Source organism: Equus asinus, chromosome 8, assembly GCF_041296235.1.
Source record: "Equus asinus isolate D_3611 breed Donkey chromosome 8, EquAss-T2T_v2, whole genome shotgun sequence".
Taxonomy (NCBI): domain Eukaryota; kingdom Metazoa; phylum Chordata; class Mammalia; order Perissodactyla; family Equidae; genus Equus; species Equus asinus.
Window position 1 is genome coordinate 71,646,022 of NC_091797.1, and position 19,103 is coordinate 71,665,124.

Sequence of the window (19,103 nt, forward strand, 5' to 3'; positions counted from 1 at the left end):
TGGGATGGTTGGCTGTAGATGTTTACATCTGAGGATGAACATATCAGAAAAGGGAGTGAATATTCTGCCCATGGCCCTGCATATTCCCCCAGGCTGAATTAAGGCAACTTGGATATGTAGGCAATGGAGGCAGAAAGGAAGTGTAAAGTCCACGAGGCATCTTCTAAACTTTGCCGTTGTACGTAATCATGCATATTTATGACAGAAAACTGGTGTTTTGATGGAGAAAATACAAAGCTGAATATGCAAATTACCTGTAACCCAACCACGCAAGATTTAACTATCAAATTTTGACATATATGTCCAGTTTTCTTATACATATTTATATTTTTACCTATATTATCTACAGAGAGAAGCGTAGACAAAAGTATAACATCAGAAATTTGGTTCACTTAAATATGTATCATAAACAAGTTTATCTTCTTTGTTTTTACTTTGTGTTTTTCACTTTAAGTTCTAGATGGGGTAGGAAGTGGACTAACAGAGTCACATTAAGAACCTTCAAAGTCCCAGGCACTGACAGATGATTGTAGCCCCCCTTTACTGCTAATTAATTTGAAATATAAACAAAGTATGAACTACAAAATATGTTTTAAAAAGTACAACAAAAATCTTTTTTCTTCTCATGACTATTGAATGTCTTTCTATACATCAGAATCTTTGAAGTAAATGTCTTGTTTTCCTAGCTTTTTGCGAACGTGTGTGTACTTAACAGGGCTTGACACTTATTTGGCTTAGCAGACAAGCCAGCTCTTCTCAAGCCGCCATCTTGCCAGGAGGTCGTCCCAGGGCCGTTCTGTGGCTGCAGACCCCAGCTGCATGCCACCTGGAAGCTTGTTCTTTGAAAGGTACTACCTTTTCATTAGGACATTCCCAGATTCAAATATGTTCTATTGTAGGTTAAATATATGCTCATGCATTCCATATGGCTGATATGCAGCCAGCTCTATGTCAGTGCCACTGGCCTGTTGAGCACCAGTAGACAATAAGACCGCCTAAGCTCTGCATAATCAACTTCTCTTTACAAGTTGGAAAAGAAGGTGTTGTGACGGCTTTATTGATGTGGTGCAACTCCTATTATTGTCGTTGTTTTTACCGGGCAGGATAGGCCCAGATTGGTGTCTTGGAAGGACAGAGAGAGACAGTAAAATAGCTGGGGAGAAGATACTGTTTGGAAGGCTGGAAGCTTTAAGCCACAGTGGGGCTAGAGAAGAGAATTATTCAAGTGACCAGAACTCCATCAGGAATAGGAGAAAGCACCAAAGGAGACCAGGCCTTCAATATATCAGAAACATGGGCTTGGGACTTGCGGGTCTGATCTAGCTGAGTCCACGTCATTGAGACGTTTCAGGCAGGTAGACTCAGGTCTCACCCACCTTCTGCACCATGAGCCTTCTTACCACATCCTACAGAGGAGCTGATTGGCTTCTCCCTGGAAGCAGGTCTCCACATTTCTCTTCTCAATAAAGGACAGGTCCTTGCTGGGAAATACCAAATTCAATAAATGGCCACATTTTTTAGGCCTTTTGTGAGGGATGATGGTAAAGAGAAGGTGGTAATAGATGGGCAAGGTAGCAGGATTTTTGATTCAGAAAAGAGAGGGTGACTTACAGAGCATGCTTGAAGCTAAAAGGGAAGCAGTTAATCACTAGAGATGATAGATAGATGTAGATGATAGGTAGATAGATGATAGATAGATGGTTGATAGGTAGGTAGATGAATAGATAGATAGCTAGACAACAGACAGAAAGATAGACAGATGGATAGATAGAATTGAACATGGGAGAAAGCACAGTTACAGTGTTACTTTCTTGTTGCAAACTCAGCCTTTCACTTGCCCATCTACATAAATTTAAACAGTTCTATTGGAGGTTGTCCACATAGCACATGGCTTCACCTTCCTCATTTCTATATGATGTTTCTTTCTGAACACAGTTTGTTAATTTACTGTCAGATCTCAATAGACATACTGTTTTACAATCTTTTGTGAAGGAATTTAGAGCAAGAGAGAAGCCTCACTATGTGTAAGGACTTTGCAGTTAGAAGAGGACTTACCTTGATTTCTTCCATCTTAGCAGTATGTATTCCTCACCCCAACCAAAACGTCAAAGGATGTTGCATTCTCTTTGTTCTGTAGTCTTGGGACTGTAATTAAACTATTAGAATCTGGAGTTACTAATACAATAGCAACTGCAGACCCTTAGTTAATTCTAAGAGCAAAAAAAGCGGAGGTCTCAAACTCATCTGCCTTCAGGGGACCGGCAGGTAATAAAATTGAGTGAAAAGTCCAGATTGGGTCTAATAAAGATGTTTGTATTTGGAGAAGCACTAGCGGGTGGTGGGGACCAGGGCAAACTGAAGACCATGTGCCCTGCTGAAAGGTCGCAGCCTCAGCTGATTGGTGCAGTTAAAGCCAGCAGATCAGGTAATACTGTGCTGCATTTCAAGACAAGCCCAAAGTCTAGATTTTTAAAGGAAATGTCTTAACTTTAAAATATTGCTTCAAATTGTCAAAATGGAATAATGTATGTCAGACAGGAGATTTGTAGGTTAAGTTCAGCCCAGAAGCTGCTATCTGTGACTTCTGAGGGAGTTACCTGCTGGCGGGGAACCTGGCCTCTGATAAGAACCAAGGACAGGTGGGCAGTGATTTTCCAGTCTGGGGTCAAAACATTGTTGTTCCACTTTCTCTTGCTGCATAACAAACCACCCCAAGCTTACTGCTCTAGGAAACAGCCATTTTCTTATGTTTATGGGTTCTGGGGGTCAGGAATTGGGATGGGGCGTATCTAAGGTAGATGTCTCTGCTCCAGGAAGGCTGGACAGAGGTGACAAGACCACTGATGGCTGGAATCCTCTGAAGGCTCACTCCGAACATGACCCGTGATGGAGGCTGGCTCTCACCTGGAGCCTCAGCGGGGGCTGTCACCCAGATCACTTGCTCATGGCCCCACTTAGTGGTGGGGCTTCCTCACAGCGTGGTGGCTCAGAGCTCTAAATGCAAGCGTCAGATGAAGATGCTGGAAACTGACTCACCTTTTATGACCTATCCCGTAAGTGTCCTAGCATCACCTCCATTGTAGAGGCAAGCCTTCCTCCTTGATGGGCGGAAAGACAAAGTCACGGGATAGGAGGAGCATGTGGGACACGAGAGAGATGCAGCGGTGGTCATCTTTGGGAAATAAGACCCGCCATATCTGCTACACACCAAGTGGGCTGAAGTGAAGAAAAGGAAGCTGAGTGGGGATTTAAATCAATCAATTAAAACGTGCAGCCGTCCCTTCTGATTTATCAGTGTCCGTCTTCACCTCCCCTGGCTTTCTTTGTGGTTTATAATCAGTGTAGCACTCAGCTTTCAGCCAGTGTCATTACGGCAGTCTGGTAATGGCTGTGAAATTGTTACGTAAGTGTTGTAGAAAGTGGAACAGCTGGCTGCTGACAAATAACAGCATTATCGCATGTGGGCTGTTAAGTGCTGCAATGTGATGTCAACGAGGAGCTGGTTCAGAAGCGTGCTGCCAAGTAGGAGGCCTTGGTCAAAGTCAAGAGTGTGAGGAGTTATCGCAAGAGAGAACACTTTCCAGGTGTAGTCAGAGAGGAGGAACACTGACCCATCCCTCAGGAAATAAACCCCATTTTACACGTGAAGGCAGAGGGCTGAAGCCCCCTCCTTCAGCTCCCAAGGCTACAGAGTCCACAAGATTCTCTAGCAGGATTTTTTTTAATATAAAAATATAGGAAAACACATCCTTGTGGAATAATAGTTGGTTGCCTCAAAAAAAAAAAAAAATGGAGCGTGTCTTCTGTTTTTTTACCCAGGGCCATAAAATCTGGAAAATTATCTCTGTTCTACACAAAGAGTAAATCTTTCCAATAGCCACCAGGTCAGTCTGTTGCTTATGTAATCAGGGCTCAGTAAACATCCACAAATTCTCACTCAAACTTTTAGTTTAGATGCTACTAGGAAAAGAGTCAGAGGATTTCACTGAGAGATGGTATAAGTCTAGGTTATGCTGCAGTAACAAATAACCCCAAGACCTCAGGATTTTGAAGCCGCAAGTTTTATTTGTCTTTCATTATATATCTCCCGGGTTCCTTGCTTTGGTTTGCACTCAGCTGAGGCCCAGAGGATGGAGCAGCCACCACCTGGAACATTTACAATCCCTGGGGTGGAGGGGAAAGACAATGTAACAAAGCTTTACCTCTGCAAGCTTCAGCCGAATGTGACACATGTCCCTGCAGCTCACATTTCATTGAACAAAGCCACGTGACCTCACCTAACTCCAGAGGGATGGAGATGTGAATCCTGCCATGTGCCTGGAAGAGAAGTCCGACCAGCTGCCACACCCAGCAGGTGACAGCACAGTGTAATATGCGCTTCTATTCCTTCACACGCCCAACAGGCCACTCAGGCGGCCTAAGGAAATATCTGGTCTTTCTAACGTCTTTTAAATCTTGGTTTTCTCATTCGTAAAATAAGAGAGGTGACAATTTTTTGAAATGCATTACTGTGTTTCCCCGTGTGCATTTCTGGGTAAATGACTTTCTTCTTAGTCAGTCAAGGTGTCCCTTTGCCTAGGGACACAAGATGGTAGGATTAACTTTCCTACCGTCCTTCTAACCAATCCTCTGCCATCTGGAAACCCCCATTTTTAGGAGGATGACCCACCTATTTGTCCATCAGATGGGCACCAGTCAATTAGATTTTGTTTAAATACACCTATACAATGGCATATGTTCAACGATGGACCACATATATGATGGTGTTCCCATAAGATTAGTACCATAGGGCCTAGGTGTGTGGTAGGCTGTACCATCTAGGTTTGTGTAAGCACACTCCATGATGGACTCCATGGCGAAATCTCCTAAAGATGTATTTCTTAGCATGTGTCCCCATCATTAAGCGACGCCTGACTGTAGTCTGCAATTGTGAATCAAGAATTCAGCGGATCTATACACACTGCTATGGATGTACCTACAAGACATGTTTTTAAGTGTAAGTGTGTGCAGCGTGTTGCCACTGGTATTTTAAAAAATCTACATGTCTAAATAAGTTGATCTCCCAGAAAATGTGTGCTAAACTGGGGAGAAGTTGGGGAAGAGAAGTCTGCAGTGGGAGAATTCTTTAGGTAGCCCCGTTTGTAACATTTGAACATTTACAACGTGCCTGTCTTATTTTCTCGATGAAAAAAAGGTTAATTAAAAATTAACAACCTCCCAAAAGATGCCCCTGAAATGTGAGTTTGTTAACCATGGTTCTGGTTTTGATTTAGAATGTTTTCCTTAATTGAAGAAATATATTTAAACAATCCCTCTAAAACACTGGTAACCTTGAATCCTGGAGAAAACAGCAGTCTGGGTTCTATTATGAGCTGTAGGTGAAATTAGAGGTTGGGGCTTGTAACAGACAATAAAATTAGGTCTTGTCCCACCCCCTGGGAAGCCCACGCCGCGCAGCCCGCAGCACACTGCCGTGCCCTGGGAACAGGGAAGGGAGCCGAGTGTTCTGAGAGCGAGTCACTGGGAAAGCCACTCCGGATCTGGTTTTCTTATAAATATTCATCTTGTTTGCTTGGCTGGGATTATTGTCCTGGTGAAATATGGAACTTCTAGAGCCAACGTGAGCTCTTAGTCTGCATCTTCTGTCTCCCACCGGAATGCGAAGATTGTGTTTGTTTTGTTCTATTTATTTTAGAAGAATTGGGGCTTTGGCTGGTGATTGGCTGGTGATTTGGCTATAGATGGATGGAAATTGTATGGGTGAGGGTGAAAGTTGATTTAAAATAGTCAGGCATCAAGGTTTCCATGTAACACAGGAAATAATAGTAATAACAATGGCTAAAATTTATTTTCTATCAGACACCATGTTAAGGACTTGGCATAGTGTATCTTACAGAATTCATTGTGTTTAACAAAGGATAGGACTTTTTCTTGCATGTCTGTTGATTTATTGGATGACCCCATGATGGGAGATTCAATAGCGTTTAGAGAATGAGGTGGTTCCATCTAATCCCGGACGCATGGGCAGGGCAGAGAGTGGCGTCATTTTTGCCTTAGTATCAATGAGGCTAATAACTTGACCTGTCTTTCTAGAAACGATGATGAGCCAGGGAGCGTCTTCTGCCCTCTCTTGCTGCCCCCTCCAACTCAGCCGTCGTTTACTGGGAGGTTGTGCTCAGGGATGCTGTCTATATCAAGCCTTTGTTTTTCCAACTGAGAATTACTGGTTTGCATGGGGTCATGATGATCCCCATGAATCCATAAACACTGGTCTCGCATAATAAGCTGTGGAATATTTAAACAGCGTCCTTGACTGTTGGGTGGTGGGCTGACCATTTTCAGCAGGAACAAGAGAGTCTCCTCCCTACTCACGTGCTAGGCAAGAGCAAGTCAAATTTAGAAGACATCCCTGTGTGTGCATTTACCTTCTGCCTGCACGTGTGCTTTCCTTGCTGGCTTTACCACTTGGCAGGCATGTGAGTAAGAAAATAAGTTAAGTCTTTCTAAGATAGCCACCCTACGCTGGGCACTCTATCCCTTTGCATTGCTTTCTTTTTCTTCATAGAACATATCAACATGATACTGTGTGTGTGTGTGTGTGTGTGTGTGTGTGTTGGCCTGTGTTCTGTCTCTCTCGCTAAGATGTTAGTTCTGTGTCTGTAGGAAACACGCATGTTTTGTTCTTATTTGCATTTCCAGTATTGTGAATAGTGCCTGGAAAACAGGTGGAACTCAGAAAGTATTTGTTGAGTGAATAAATGATCGAATAACAAACAAAGTAACAGGTTTGTCTTACTCACCAAATATTATTCATTATTTTTATTTCCTGGTTCAGTTATTTTTAGCCAAAGATTTTGGGGGGGGGGGAAGGCAGGATCACTCCCTCCAGGGCTTCTGACAGTTGGCGTCCATATTCATCATGCTGGCACGTTCCCATCTGGTGTGCAGTCCCTTCTGTCCTGTTTCTACTAATTACATGTCGGTTCTGCCCTTGCGCTCCTAGGAAAGACTGGCCTGTGGGATTTTCCCATGAACTGAGTCAGAAGGAGAACCAGGTGCTGGGAAAGACTAAAGATTATGTGCAGGAAGCAATTAGCTCTAAGATCACTGTTTAAAAGCCATTGAGCATCTGTCTGAGCTGGCGCAGAAAGCCCACAGGCCGGGTGTAATGGAATGAAAAGTGCTGCCTCATCCAGGCCCAGGAGTCGCAGGAGGTCCTCAGAGCAAGCAGCCGGCCCGGCAGGACACTTGCCATCATATGTTGCTCTCTCTTTGGGTCAAGATGTTGCTTTGTCTTTTCTCCTCCTTGGGCTCTCCGGAGTGGGAGGTGGCCAGCCCAGTTCCTGCTGTATGCCATTGTATTTGTCCCTGGGGCTGGTCGAGAAGAGACCAGGATGATCTGTGAATAAAGCAGCGTGTTTAATATAATCAAGGCTGCTGCATACTGTTGTGCAGGTTGTGCATTGCTCAACTCGAGGAGGCCCTCTTCACATTATAATCTATATGAATGGTGCTTCCTGGGGTGGGTCAGGACATTTTTGTATGGCCCTGTGGGAGTCCTGGGCATGACCTTATTTATATAAAATTACAGATGAGGCGTGAATAAAGAAGGACATAGAAAGATGGTGACTAAAGTATTGATCGTTAAGGTTCAGCGTGATGAGAGTTCAGGTCAATTTTACTTTCTTCCTTACACCTTTGCGGATTACTCATTGTTTTTCTACAATGAGCATATTCCATCCACTTAATCAAGACAAAAGTAAGACAGCTATTATTATTCAAGTGTGTATGTGGAGGGGGCCCGCAGGTGTAAGTTCATCCGATGCTCGCATGCCTCAATTATGCCCCAGAGGTGACGGGACGTTTCACATCGCTCATTGATGCGTCCGCTCATTCGGAATAGATTTAACTTAGTACGTTCCAGTCAACAGAAGTCACAACCTGATGCCATGGGGCTGCTTCCAATCCTCGAATGGTTTGTTTGGCCAGGACAGTGTTGTAAAATTTTGGAATTTCTTGTAATAGTGAGGATTTCTGGCCTCTCTTCGATATCGTAAAGATTTGGCAGCACCAGGACTGCGTGGCAGCTGGCAGCTGCCCCGTGCACGAGGCCCGCGCTCACAGTTCGAGGGGTCATCCCCAGTTCAGCTTGTGCTTTCCAGTTAACGATTAATCCACCCCTTGCTGAGAACTGTTCTCGCCTCTGGAGGCCAGGCGCTGCTGTCCCCCCACTCTTGGCTCCTCCCACTGGGGGTCCTGGAGACTCCCCTCCCGCTGTGAACGAGCTGCCCTCCACGCTTGATCTTCGCTCCTTTATCTCCCACGTGCGGTGGTCCTTTGACAGCCGGACTGTGCAACACAGCTCCGCGTGTCCCTCTGGGACGGGCAGTGCCTCCCTGATGGCAAGACACCAAGAATGGTTTGCCCGGGAGTGACTGGCCTTCAGTCTGTATTTAACTTTACCAGAAAAATGGAGCGTGAAAACAGATTCCTTCATCCTCGTGAAGACTGAGCACAAAGAGGCGGCAGGAGCATTTAAGCTCCTTGGAAACATTCATTTACCTGCCTCATGAGAACACGACTTCTGCTCATCGTGTGCATTCAGCCCCTGCTCAGGGATTAAAGGTTCCGGTGCACTAGAGCAACTCCTTCAAGCTGGGGGCGTGCACCCCAAGGGTGTGCAAGATGGTTCATTGGGATGAGGAAAAACTAGGACTCGACGTGTTTATCTGTAATCTCATCATTTTTTATGTATATTTGTGTGTTTTATAGCACACGTATTATTTCAATACTCAAAGTATAAAGTTGATAAATAGATATGCCTATATTAAGGTTGAATACTAAAAAAATAATTTACTGGTATAACTGCATGATAAAAAAGTATTTGGAACTTGCTAATTTAGATTGTTATCTTCACTAGGATCAGCTCTTCTGTGGCACTGTTGGTCTCTGCCTGTGTCTGTTGGGACAGTCCCAGAGCCATGCAAAGAGACTTAGCAGGTATATTCCAGGCACTGAAAGAGGGCCCAGGGCCACATGGAGGGAAAAGCGGGACTCGATTCACAAAGAACTGCTAACAGCATCATAAACAAGCACATTAACATAATTGTTGGCCAGGGCAGGGCCGAGGCACAGGGATGGGGCTGAAATTCCTTCTTAAAATAAAAAAAATGTTTTATGCTGTGTAATGTGTGGTCTTGGTGGGAACTGGTACTGTCATAAATTGTTCCTGGTCAATTAGAAATTAGAAGCAATGAGTGATTGCAAAATATAATAGGACAGCTACTGCGTATGAGAAAACAGAGCTTATTTTATTCTTTCCCACAATTAATGAGAGTAAATAAGTAAGGAGACAGGGAGAAACTCAAAAAAGCTTTGCTTTGACCCAAAGGAGTTTTGTTGGATTTTGAACCGATGGGGAAATACAAGTTTCCACCAGTTAATTGGAAAGATTGCCCTTAACCAAACATACACCACTTGTAAGTGTGCTGCATCCTTCTGTTACCCAGAATATGACAGATTGGATGTGGGGGAGCGAAAACAACAAATATGCACCACAATTCTGAGCCCAGATTACTAGCTGTTTCAATGATGTTACTGGATACTGTACTTGGAACACACACACAAGTGCACACGTGTGTGTGTATACGTCTGAGTGTGTGTATATATGTATGTGTGTATATAGATATATGTGTGTGTTTATATGAGTGTATATATATGTTTGTGTGTGTGTGTGTATACCATAGCTCTATTATGTTTTAAAAACACAATATACCCTTAATGCAAGCAGGCTTTATTTATACTGCTCCAGGGGACATGTGCATAGTATGGGGGGAAATTATGGCTTTTCCTCCATCACTATGGTAGACATATGATCAAGTATAAATATACAGCAAAGTGTCTTTGGAAATCAAGTGCTGTGTTTATCTCTGTGTAATGAAGCTGTCAGTGTAACCTGTATTTATTGAACCACAAGTAGGTTATAAAACTTCCATTAATGAATGTAAGTAACTCAGTTGGCATAAACAAAGAAAGGAATTAGCATTTGCTTCAGACCCAGTGAAGCCGCACTGCACATGTTCTAAGAATTATCTTAATGGCTCCAAAACACTGCCACTTACAGCTCTGAGATTAGCGTTTCAGAATTATTAACTCAGTGCAAACTCAGTAAATACCATAGATATGTCTCTGAGGAATAGCCACCCAGTTTCTTGCATACATTCATCCTTAATAAACACACACTATTCAGTGACATTTCTTGAGCAAGGAGACCTTCCCCAATTCAGAACGTCTGAATTATGGTATAGAAATGTGTCTTCCCTTATGGAAATATTCTGAATCTATGAAAGACAACTTCCTAGTGTCCTGCACTAAATTTCATAAAGAATTTTCCCTTTGAAATAATACTATAAGTCATAGCTTCATGTAGCCGCAACAGAATTATTAGCATCAGATATTGGGTACTTCATGGGTTAAAGAAGCAATCGTCTTCTTTCCTAAGAACTTAAAAATGATTCATTGGAGAAGCATTATCTGAATTCCAAATGACCTACTTATGAATAAAATATAAGAAAAATATGAGCCCATTCTATATCAGAAAAGGCTTATATGCTGATATCTCCTCTATAGTAAAAAAGATTGCCAAATCCAGGTTGATGACCTATTTATTTAAAGCAAATTTGATTCAATAAAATTCCAGTGCACAGTAATTGGGACAGCCCTTAGAATTCATCTTAGTAGAATCGTAGCTGTCCACAGCGAATTGAACTTTTTCTCATCACCTCATCTTGGTTGCCTACAATTTAATTGAGTTCCTGCAAGGCAGGAATCATAGCTTATTCACCCGCAGGTTTCACCTGAGGATCTAGAAGGTCAGACAGCTTTCTGGCCTATGCATGCAGTTCCCAATTTATAAATGACTTCATTCAAAATGTTGGCCTGCACGATGATTGTCTGCAACACAAAACATTTTATTTATTTATTTTCCTCTAGAAACAATGCTATGCGTGGTGCTCACCTTCTATAAATGCTAGCTTGCGCACCAAGGGCCACACATGAGAGTGATTCCTCTTCTCTTTGTAGAACAGTCAAATCAGTGTGTGTGTTGGGGTCCCCAGGACCACCCCCGGGTATAATGACTTGCTAAGAAGACTCATAGGACCCAGCGTACAGTCCTAATCATGACTCAGAGTTATTACAGCGAAAGGGCACAAAGTGAATTCGCCAAAGGGAAAGGACCAGGGGAGGACATCTGGAGGACACCAGTGTGGGCTTGCCAAGTCCCTTCCTGCTGGAGCCATACAGGGCGTGCTTCATTCCTCCAGCAATGAGCAGTGAAGTGTCGTCTAGCTAGGCAGCTCCTCTGAGCCTAGGAACCCAGGGTTTTTACTGCGGGCTGGTCACCTTGGCACCATCTGCCAGGTGTGCACCCTAATTCTGGGGTGCCAGAAAGAAAGCGGGGGTCCAGCATAAACTACATTGTTTGTACAAACAATCAGGCACAGTGAGCCCCTCTCATCACGGAATGGAGGGAGCCCTCCCGAAATCCAAGTTCCCAGATGCCAGACCAGGGGTCAGCCTTGCACGCAGGGCTTTCTAGGACCGGCCTTCTCAAACCTGCTGTGTGAGCTGCTTCTGCACAATGTGTTTGAAAGTTGTCTTTATGGGAAATAGTGTTCTTAATGTTCGGGGAAGGCAAGTCCTCCTTTACTCTGCAAGCCCCAGTCCCAGTTATTGTCCCCTCCCTGCTTGCTCGTCTCCTGGGAGTAAGAGTGAGGATTTTCCCCGGGGCTCGGGATCCGCTGCATCGCCTCTGTGTTCGTACAGGCGCAGCCATCACGGATCTGGAGAAGGGAACCCAGAGGCTGCCTCTGGCATCTTCTTCTACCCCGTCACCCAGCAAACTCCCCGTTTGTCCCCCAGTCTTCTTGCTTCAGAGCTCTTCATATTTTGCTCAGGAGGAAACATGACTTTTTCAAACACATAGGCAGTTCATACATCGAAAGGTTTTCAGTTATTGCATTGTCCTTTTACTGTACACCTTCCATCCCATAGTTGTTTTTCACTTGGAATTTCTTAGAGAAACTTAAGGACGTACAAGGAAACCAGTTCTGCTGTGTCCTCCTTTCTCACTCATGCAGCTTCTCAGTAGGGAAGGAAGTCACTGGTATCTTGGAGAAAAACCTGTACACATATCATCTAATCCCTTCCGGGAATGAATGAAGGAAGGAATAAATGAATGGAGGACAGAAATCATAAGCAAAGTCTGTGGTGGAGAGCGCGCCTGCTGTGGTAAATATGTCTTCATCTAAAGTCTCAGTACATGTTAGATCTCATGACACGTGCTGACCACTGTTGAGTGTGACAGAGGGTGTGAGTGGGATCAAAAGAAGTGGCTTGAGCATTAGAAAGTTTAATGTGAAGCCAAGGAAAGCACTGAGCGTGGTTCGACCCGCATTGGGGGTAGGAGCCATTTCAAATCCTGGGTCACCTGCTCATGGGCTGCACGATCCCCAGGTTTCTCAGCTGCTCAGTGAGAATTAAATTGGTACTGACCTCATAGGGCATTGGGGAGAATTAAAGAGGATAAAACTATAATGAACTTAGAAGCATGTTTGCCTTATGGTTAATTAATCAATACGTATTAGTAATGATGATGCTGTGTGATGGTGATGACATTGATGATGACTACGTAGTGGGAAGAGCAAAACAGAAGCAGACGGATGTGTTCACGTCTCGGCACCTCCCTTTTCCTATGGGCCATCATTATTCCCTAACCTGTCTGGATGGGAGCCTCTTCATTTTGGACTGGAACTTTGCTTGGGAAATGAAGTAATACAGATGAAATGTCCATCAGTGCCTGGCATAGAGGACGCATTCAACAAATGTGCCTTGTTATTATCAATTTTAATTTTGAAGTTATAATTCATTTCCTTTTTCTACTTGGTTTTAACTTTAGGGGTTTTCTTTTTAGGAAGATTAGCCCTGAGCTAACATCCACTGCCAATCCTCCTCTTTTTGCTGAGGAAGACTGGCCCTGAGCAAACATCCGTGCCCATCTTCCTCTACTTTGTATGTAGGATGCCTGCCACAGCATGGCTTGATGAGCAGTGCACAGGTCTGCACCCAGGATCTGAACTGGTGAACCCTGGGCTACAGAAGTAGAGCACACGAAGTTAACTGCTACACCATTGGGCTGGCCCCTAGTTCTTTTTTAAAAATTAAACCTATCCGCTAACACAGTGACACTCTTTGTACACAGTATTGTGTATCTGATGCTTGCCTACTGTCAGGGTACTGTTACTAGCTCCTCTGTTAAAGGTAAGAATAACTGGGGAAAAATTAGGACAGATGGATTGGAAGGTGATTGCAAATATGTGATTAAATCCTATTAAGCATAAGCTTACACCTGCCAGGCAACGAGGGGCAGTTAAGTTCACGGTGTTCGCAGAACCAGCAGTAACCCCAGAACCCAGCACTGTCTCAGCTATGCACTCGCTCTCTCCCACAGGGCCAAGGTGAAGAAAGGCGTGAGCATCGTTGGCGTGAGAGCCAGCAGCCCTTCCATTTGGGACGTCAAGGAGAGCATGGATTATACTGGGAAGTATGCACCAGCTGTCATCGTTTGTCAGAAGAAATCAACTGGCCCAGAAAACAGGTGAGTCCCAGTGGCCTGCAGTAGATTCACATTAGCCGCAACAGTAGCTTCGTTTTCCCAGATTTGCTAACAACCATTTTCACTGTGGTTTGCATTTGGCATGCCTCATCTATATTATTAGTGCTTTGAGTTAAGACGGATGGAATCCTTCATTTGGGAAAGGTGAGCTATTATTCACAGTGAACTCACTTAAAATCCTAACACAGCTCTGGGTCACCTGCAAGGACCACTCCGTGCAGATGGAATTTATCTACAAGTGATGTTACACTTCAACATGGCCTCTTTCTAATTCATATTATGAGGTGAACTGAAAGTCTGGGCTTCTCTGATAAAATGACTCATTTTGCAAGTGTTAAAAATGAGAGTGCGTTAATCTCTTGCCACACGAGTGCATTCCACGGTTGCTGTGTGGCTTTAAATGTGGCGTGTTGCTGGTATTTGTGTGCAGGCATTTTCCAATGGTACGGCCAACTATCTGCTGTTTCATCCTGTTTCCTGAAACTTCATTTGTGGCTCTGCAGAATTCCTAGTCTGGTCGCATATTTTTACCACTTTTACGTTGGTTGCTTTTTGCTCTTTGTAGCACTGGAAATTGAAACAAGAACGAATGGACGAACGCCAGGTATGTAGCACATTATCTCTGGAGTCAGAGTTTTAAACTTCATAGCTAGATGTTTGGAGAGAATGTTTATTTTCCATTATTTATTCTAATATGGAGGTCATGAATCTCAGCCGACAGCTATTACAATTTTTGAGTTCATTTTCAAGGAGCATTTGATGCCACTTTGGGGATGATTCTCGGAATCCCTTCTGTGCTCCTTGGCTCCACACTGGTGCTCTTGGATTTGGCTTATCAATTCTCCAGCTCTGATTTGTGTCTTTCCTTTTTTGACTGATGATTCAAAAATTTTTTTTGAAGATTTCCTTGTAGAGCAAACAGGAGGGAAAAGAAGGCATCTGTATTTGAGTTCTTCCCTAGATGTTTATGTCGCGATCGTCCACCACGCTGGTTAACTTAGTGAACCTGCAAGTTCGCACACGCTCAAATGTCTGGGTCATGATTTGGCAATAAGGTATCGCCTCCGTAAAAGGTTTCTTTTGTGTTGTGAATTCAGCAAAAATTAGGAAGGATGGATAGATAGGTAGATGTTTTATTCCTTACACAAGAGGAGGAGGAATTTCGGGGAAAGGATCCCGACCGCCGTGCTTTTGTTTGGGCTTGTTCTCTTTCTTGCCGTCTACTCTGTGGATTATTCTTAGTAGCGGTGGCTGTTATGCTGTTGTGTTATCTATGAAATGTAAAGGGATTTGGACTCTTTTTTTCTTTTGAAATTCTGGCTAAGAGTTAGTTCAGTTCACCTTGGGCGTGGAGAAGAATTAAGGAGAATTTCCAAGGGGAGTTGCTCCCCATTCAGGTGTAAGCTTCCTTTTTATGGATCAAATAATACACGTCCTTCCAAGGAGTGTTAACAGTTCTTTAGATGGGACGGAGGGAATGGAAAGTCAGCATCTCCAGAACATATCAAAACGTGCAACAGAATGACACTTGCCCTTTTGTTCTTTCATCTGAAGATTCTTTCAGTATCTTCTTTAAGAAACAAGTACCCTGAGCGGAATATCAGGCTATCCCGTCAAAGTCCTGATAGCATCATGCCTTCTCTATGGAGCATGTGCCTTAGCCCTTTGTAGATTCTGATGTCAGTGTTCTGTTTCCTACAGTGGGTCCAGGAGATGGAAAACAGCATACACACGCACACTTACATGTGTCTGTGTACATAATATGTTATATATGCATGTATAGCGTATTTCTATGTTTATATTTAGATATATATGTATGTATATAGTATGTTAAATACATATAGTATGTGTCTATGTAATATGCTATATATGTATATATAGTAGATATAGTATAAATATAGAAAGTATCGGTGTATAGCACATATATTTGTATCTGATGTAGGTGTTTCATTATGTGCATGTATAGACATGTACGTTTTAATGTGTTTTATATATACACACATGTTGATGCAGAGGTTTATTTTATTCTTTTGGAATCCAGTTCTCAGACTGATGCTGGGATGGCTTTGCTTAGTGAGGAGCTGCAGAATGGCACTCTTTTGGTTTGGGAACCTTGTCTGTCTTGTTCGCAGCTGTGTTTCCAGTGCCTGCAGCAGTGTCCAGTACACACGTCTGGGGCTCTCCATAAATACTTGTTTAATAAAGTTCTGGAATTAGACCATATCTCTGTTACTATATATATATATATGATGATGCAAATCTGTAAGGACACATACTGAATGGTCTCCAATAACCTGTTCAAAAAGGTGACGTGTGTAACCGTGTGCATATGTGTGTATTGAAGCCCCATTTGAGGAAAACACAGAGAAGCTACTTTCTAAGCAGAGGGACTGTCAACAATGATTTCTCCTGGGGGAAACTGGAAAGTTGGGGGAGAAGCCGGAATGTGAATTACTTTTTACTGTGAACCATTTGGACTCTGATGTTTTTAACTGTGTGCATGCATTACCATTTAATAAAATGTATAGCATTAAAATAGACATTTTCGAATATGATATATTCATTACTATATTCAACTTTCATCCTCACTTCAAAATTTTTCGTGTTACTTCTGTCCTTATGGAATCAAATAAAGAACAGTCACGTCCCGCTGTTTGTGCGAGTGAGTGACCTGGCGGGAGATCTGTTTCTCTTTATCCTAAGGATAATTGGAGAATGGACTATGGAGTGGATGTTTTAGTATTAGTAGGTTTTGCTTTGGAAGTTCTTTTGCTTTATAAATTCTTCCTACTCTCTTTGAATGTTTTTCAGTTATTCTTAAAAGTCAGAATCTGATCATTGGAATGCAAAAGAGGCGCTCTTCATTAGCTTGAGAGTCATGGATTTTGTGTTGCTAATAATTCACCATGAGTCACGAAGTTGTGTTAATGAAGTTAAGCCACTGTGACAGGTGTAATTTTACGGATTAAAGAGACACTTTTGTGTGAGTGATGAACTCAATAGGAAAGAGTGAAGATCTCTTATCTAAGTTGAAATACATCCTTCCTTTTTTGAAGAAGTTGGGTTGCTGCAAACCTTATCATTTCAGTATTAACATAGGAATGTTATCACAGCTCTCAGATCTGTTTTGACTAAGCATTGCCAGGAAATATTGTGGAACAGAAGCAGAATAACTAGTTTTGCTCCATCCATCAAATTCCATTTTGCATTTTCAGAATCTTGCTCACTATAGCACTATGAAAACTTAGATAAATGTATAACAAAAGCCATATTTTTTTTAATTTCTTTGCTCTTCTCTGCATAAATGAGTGTTTTCCAAAGTTTACTACAGTTGCTACTTAAATGATTTTAGGTGGCACATAGAAATGGGACTAAATAAACTTGAATGATGGGAACTTACATGCTTTTTAGTTCTCCAGCAAGACGGCTGATTGAAGAGAAGTTCATCTCCTTTAGGGGCTAATTTGTCTTTAAAGCTTCTGTCCTTTGTTAATAGATTGTAGACAGGCAAGAATACATAGCTAGAATTTAATCCTTTCCCATAATATCATCTATTTATTTCATACGATACTGATTTTCCATTTATTCTAGGTAATATGTTTTATTTTAAAACAAATATAATTTAAGTAATGATATGAGCTGCCATAAATAAGAAGTGAAGTTTCAAATATAGACAGATATGATTAAATCATGAGTGTATGTTCAAAGTTAGAAAATGCTGGCATCAATAAATATATCCCATACTGTGTTTGTTAGGATTCTGTTTGATTATTTAATTTTTAATGCAAATAAGAGTGACTTAAGCAAGAGAGAAGTTTATTTCTCTCGCACATAAAGAAGCCCTGATGGAGGAAGGGCTGACATAGCAACTCCTCAGTACCATCATGGTCTCAGGCACCTGTCTCTCTTCAACATCATGCTAATGCATGGCTTTTATCTTCATCGATTAATATGGCTGCGGGAGTGCCAGCTATCACATCTATGTTGCAGGCCAAAAAAAGTGACAGGAAAGATCTTCTCAGCTGGATCAACTCTCTTTGAGTAAATTTCCTGGAAACTCCTGCCAACCCCCAATCCTCTCTTGCCTCTCGTTGGTCAGGACTTAATCACATGGCCACACCAGACTTCAAAGGAAAGTGGGAAACATCATTTATTACAGGCAGCAGTGTGCCCAGGTCAGAATCAGTTTTCTGTTCCACAGATAGAAGAGCAGACTGGATTGCCTGGGCAGCCAGAAACCTCTGTCTCAGCAATTTATAAAGAATAAGTATTGTGGGATTTCCAGTAGGATGATGGAAATAGTATATAGTACTTAACCATCTTCTTCATGCTACCAGGTTCCCATGGAAATTTCCAGTGAAATAAACAGGGGTGGGAGGACCCCAGCATTAGCAATGCACTAGAAAAGTTAGCATGCATATATTAGAAAGTTAGGGAAATATTTGTTAAAGTGCGGATGGGACTGGGTTGAAGGAAGATGCAAAGATGGCCAATTTCAAATATGCATAAGAAGAGAAGGATCTGCAATGTGAGTGGGGAAGACCCAGGCTAAAAGTCAGGGCTAAGTCCTCATTGAGGCTGTAGGTTGTGGCAGGGTGGGCTTGAGCGTGTCAAAGCCAGCGAGAGCTCCTCTGTGCACAGGTCACTGTCACAGGCAGAGTCACCAGGTGAGGAGCACAGCTTTGGGAGCAGGCTCCGCCAACAGGCAGAAAACCCCTAGACGTATGAAAATATCACTGTAAGACAGTGTTTGGGGCAAACCTTGAAAAATCAGCGATAAGGCCAGAATTTCCTACATGAAGCAGAGATTCTGATTTTAAGTACTGATCAACATTCTCAGATTCAAAAGAAGCATTGGATTATAAAAGATGGATCAAGCCAGCAGGAGAAGACGCCATCTGAGACAAGAAGGATCATCAGAAGGTGAAAAACACAATGGCCACTGGATCTGCTGCCATGGAAATAAAATCAGTGGAGGGGAGAGAGAACTTTTGGAGACGGGGAAGAAACTTCGGAAGCGAGAATGAGGAAGTGAAAATAAGACAGAGAAATCCCTGAAAGCCAGTCAAACAGAGTATAAAAAAGAAGAATGACCACAGGAACAGGTGGAGAGTGGAGATAACAGAGTTCTCATGAGGTCCAGCACTCCTGGTTATTACCCTAGAGAACGGAAAGCAAATATCCACACAGAAACCACGCACACGGATGTTCCTGCAGCGTGAGTCACGACAGCCAGAGGATGAATGGACAAACACGTGTGGTCTGTCCACACAATGGAATAGTATTTGGCAGTTAGAAGGAGAGAGTGCTGATATCGTGCTGCAACATGGATGACCCTGAAAACATTATACCACGTAAAATAAACCACACATAAAAGACCATGTGTTGTATGATTCCATTTATATAATATGTTCAGAATAGGCAAATT

The 19,103-nt window shown here is 42.7% G+C and overlaps 1 protein-coding gene across 3 annotated transcripts in view; it reads left to right on the forward strand.

Moving 5' to 3' along the window:
• Window positions 1-19,103, forward strand: part of TMEM132D (transmembrane protein 132D) — a 598,445-nt gene that overhangs the window by 250,306 nt on the left and 329,036 nt on the right. For all 3 annotated transcript variants that reach the window (XM_044776059.2, XM_044776060.2, XM_070515843.1), the window contains exon 3: window positions 13,511-13,657. In XM_044776059.2, coding sequence (XP_044631994.2) covers window positions 13,511-13,657 — 147 coding nt within the window. The remainder of the gene's footprint in view (window positions 1-13,510; window positions 13,658-19,103) is intronic.